General features: G+C 32.2%; 1 protein-coding gene across 1 annotated transcript; it reads left to right on the forward strand.

Annotated features, from left to right (window-relative positions):
• The first annotated feature begins 1,421 nt into the window (after nucleotides 1-1,421).
• Nucleotides 1,422-2,285, forward strand: LOC139889704 (uncharacterized). Its single transcript, XM_071872640.1, has one exon. The coding sequence runs from the start codon at nucleotides 1,422-1,424 to the stop codon at nucleotides 2,283-2,285; it is 864 nt and encodes a 287-aa protein (XP_071728741.1).
• The last annotated feature ends 1,032 nt before the right edge of the window (nucleotides 2,286-3,317 follow it).

The raw sequence follows: 3,317 nt of genomic DNA on the forward strand, positions 1-3,317 counted from the left end.
ATATGCGTACTTATAGAATAGTTGTTATTCATCTCATTGTGGAAAAGTTAAAACTATATGAATAATATTTTATGTTAGCATAAATCTTGAAAATATTAATTTTGTGTTAATATTCTTGTATTATTAGTTTATGTTACTATTGTTTATATTACTTTCTTTATAAAAGTAGGTTTGTATTTGATTTTTAATGTTAGCATTGTGTAAAAATTGTGAATTAATCAATATTCTTCACGTTGAATATGAACTCATCTACTGTTAAGAAATGTATTGCAATCCAAATATAACATGGAACACTTGGTTTAGCTTGGTATCTAGTTATCAAGGTTGGTTAGCTTGGTGCAGGTAGTTAAAACTGTGCAGGTGGTTATAACTAACAAGAGGCTGGTAATAAGGTATCATTTCAATGTTTTGTTCTATTATTGCCATATTTCTTTTTGCAGGGACTGAAGATGTAACTTATGGATATGACTCTATTAAAGTCTCAGATACTCTATTAAAGTCTCAGATTAAATTATCTTTATTTTTTAAGGGTGAGATTAAAAACAATTGTAATTCGTTAGTTCTCTATTTTCTTCTTCTTCTTCTTCTTCTTCTTCTTCTTCTTCTTCTTCTTCTTCTTCTTCTTCTTCTTCTTCTTCTTCTTCTTCTTCTTCTTCTTCTTCTTCTTCTTCTTCTTCTTCTTCTTCTTCTTCTTCTTCTTCTTCTTCTTCTTCTTCTTCTTCTTCTTCTTCTTCTTCTTCTTCTTCTTCTTCTTCTTCTTCTTCTTCTTCTTCATTCGTTTAGGGTTTGTATCTGTATAAATGTTTGAGAGATTGAGAGATGTAAGGGTGTGTGCTACTTGTGTTTTCGAGGAATCCTTGTGTTAAGGATTGCCTTTGTTTGTTTGATCATTCTATTGGAAGGAATAGAATAAGTTGTGATATCTTGATTGTGTTTTCTGACATGGTATCAGAGCAAGGAGCGTTGTTTGACGATTGATTTATGATCTATTGAAGATCTTGGGTGTTGTGGCTCGCTGGTGTTGTGAGATGACCTAATTTCTGATAAATTAGGGTTTTATGGTTCGATTGTAAATTAGGGTTTTCTTAACCCTAATTCGTGATTGATTCGTGGTGATTCTTGTTGTCTCTGATTATATGTCTTCCGCTGCTGATATTGCTTTCAATTTCGAGCAGGGAGTACTCTGTATTGTATTCTTCTCCCTTCTTTGTGTGATTGTTTTGATTTGTGTGATTGTATTGTTTGTATTGTACTAACTGTTTGTGTAGAAGAGAAATCATCTGTGCCTAACTCTTGAATCTTGGTCCATAGAGACTCCAAGAAAACCTGATCAAGCACAGATCATTTTATAGGGTTTTCTCTATGCATATTATTGTCCTTTGTGTTTCTATTTCTTTGTATTACATTCTTATTTGTTCATTATGTCTACATCTGATGCTGTTACATTGGTAAGTAAATTGGATTTTGGGGATCCACTTTACTTGCATGCTAGTGACATTACGAGTACACCTTTGATTACAATAAAGTTGAAAGGAACTGAAAATTATAAAGTGTGGTGTACTGCTATGAAATTGGCTTTGCAAACTAAAAACAAATGGGGTTTTATTGATAAAACTTGTGTTAAAAATGATGATGATGAAGTTGTAAGTAAACAATGGGAAAGGTGTAACTCAGTAGTCTTGTCATGGATTCTTAATTGTGTATCTGAAGAGTTATATTTAGGACAGATATTTTCTGAAAATGCTGCTGTTGTATGGCAAAAACTGAAAGAAACATATGATAAAGTTGATAAATCTATCATATATAATATTCATCATCAAATAAATTCAATTAGTCAAAATGGATTAAGTATTTCTGAATACTATCATAAATTGAATTCACTTTGGAAACAGTTTGATGCTTTAACTACTTTGTCAACTAGTAGTGAGGAAATACCTAAGGCTTATGTTGATCATAGTAATATGATTAAATTGATGCAATTTCTAATGGGACTAGATGAGGTTTATGCTCCTATTAGGAGTAATATTCTGACTTCTGAGAATGAAGTTACTGTGAAAACTGCCTTTGCTATTATTTCTAGGGAGGAATCACATAGGGGGCTGGGTAATAGGTCTTCTAGTGGTTCTACTGCCTTTATAGCAAAATTTCAAAATAATAGAACGTTTAACAAAGGGCCTAACCCTAATTTTAAATGCACTAAATGTGGAATGATAGGACACACTGTTGATAGGTGTTTTGAAATAATTGGATATCCTCCAGGATTCAAAAAAAGAACTGATTTTTAGAATAAACCAAGGTTTAACAATAATAGTAACTTGTCAAGTGAAAACAATAATAATAATCTTACTGGTGTGCAAGGATTTTTTCCTTTTTCAAGTGAACAGGTTGAGAAGTTAATGAATTTGATTAATGATTCTGGAGGAGGAACAAATGTTAAAAGTAATGCATCAGGTGTGTTCACAAATAAGAATAGATTTTTTAATCAAAATTTTGATAAATTTTTTTGTTCAAATGCTGTTATTGAATCATATCACCCAAGTAAAGCCTGGGTGGTTGATTCAGGAGCCAATCAACACATGACATCTACCCGTGATAACATGGAAAACATTGTTGATGTTGTGGACTTAGGTCTAAAAGTTGGTAATCCAAATGGGACCCAAGCATTAATTACTAAAATAGGTAATTTAAGGTTGTCAAATAATGTTGTTTTAAAAGATGTGTTAGTTGTGCCACAATATACTGTTAATCTGTTATCAGTATATAGATTGGTTGTAGATGATGATTTGTTTGTTGGTTTTGATAAAGGAAATTGTTATGTCCAGGACTTGGTATCCAAGAGAAACCTGGGGACTGGTAGTCAAAGTGGAGGTTTATATTATTTTGATAATAAAAGTAAGGATATCTTGAGTAATAGTAGTGTTTGTGGTTATGAATCTAGGGTGTTATGGCACAACAGATTGGGTTATCCAGCAGAACAAGTCTTAAGTGTACTTAAGACTAAACTTAAACCGGGTGATGTGATGTTTGATAAACCTTGTGATGTGTGTCACAAGGCCAAGCAGACCAGAGAACCATTCCCTTTGAGTGATCACAAAACTCAAAAATCAGGTGATCTGGTTCACTTGGATGTATGGGGTCCTTATAAAATTACTAGTAAAGAAGGGTATAAGTACTTTCTAACTGCTGTTGATGACTACACTAGAGCAGTGTGGGTTTATATGTTAAAAGATAAAACAGAAGTCCATGATAATATTGTAGACTTATACAACTTGTTGTTTAATCAGTTTAAAGTATCTATCAAATGTTTTAGAAGTGAC

This window comes from Rutidosis leptorrhynchoides, chromosome 2 (genome assembly GCF_046630445.1).
Source record: "Rutidosis leptorrhynchoides isolate AG116_Rl617_1_P2 chromosome 2, CSIRO_AGI_Rlap_v1, whole genome shotgun sequence".
NCBI classification, from domain to species: domain Eukaryota; kingdom Viridiplantae; phylum Streptophyta; class Magnoliopsida; order Asterales; family Asteraceae; genus Rutidosis; species Rutidosis leptorrhynchoides.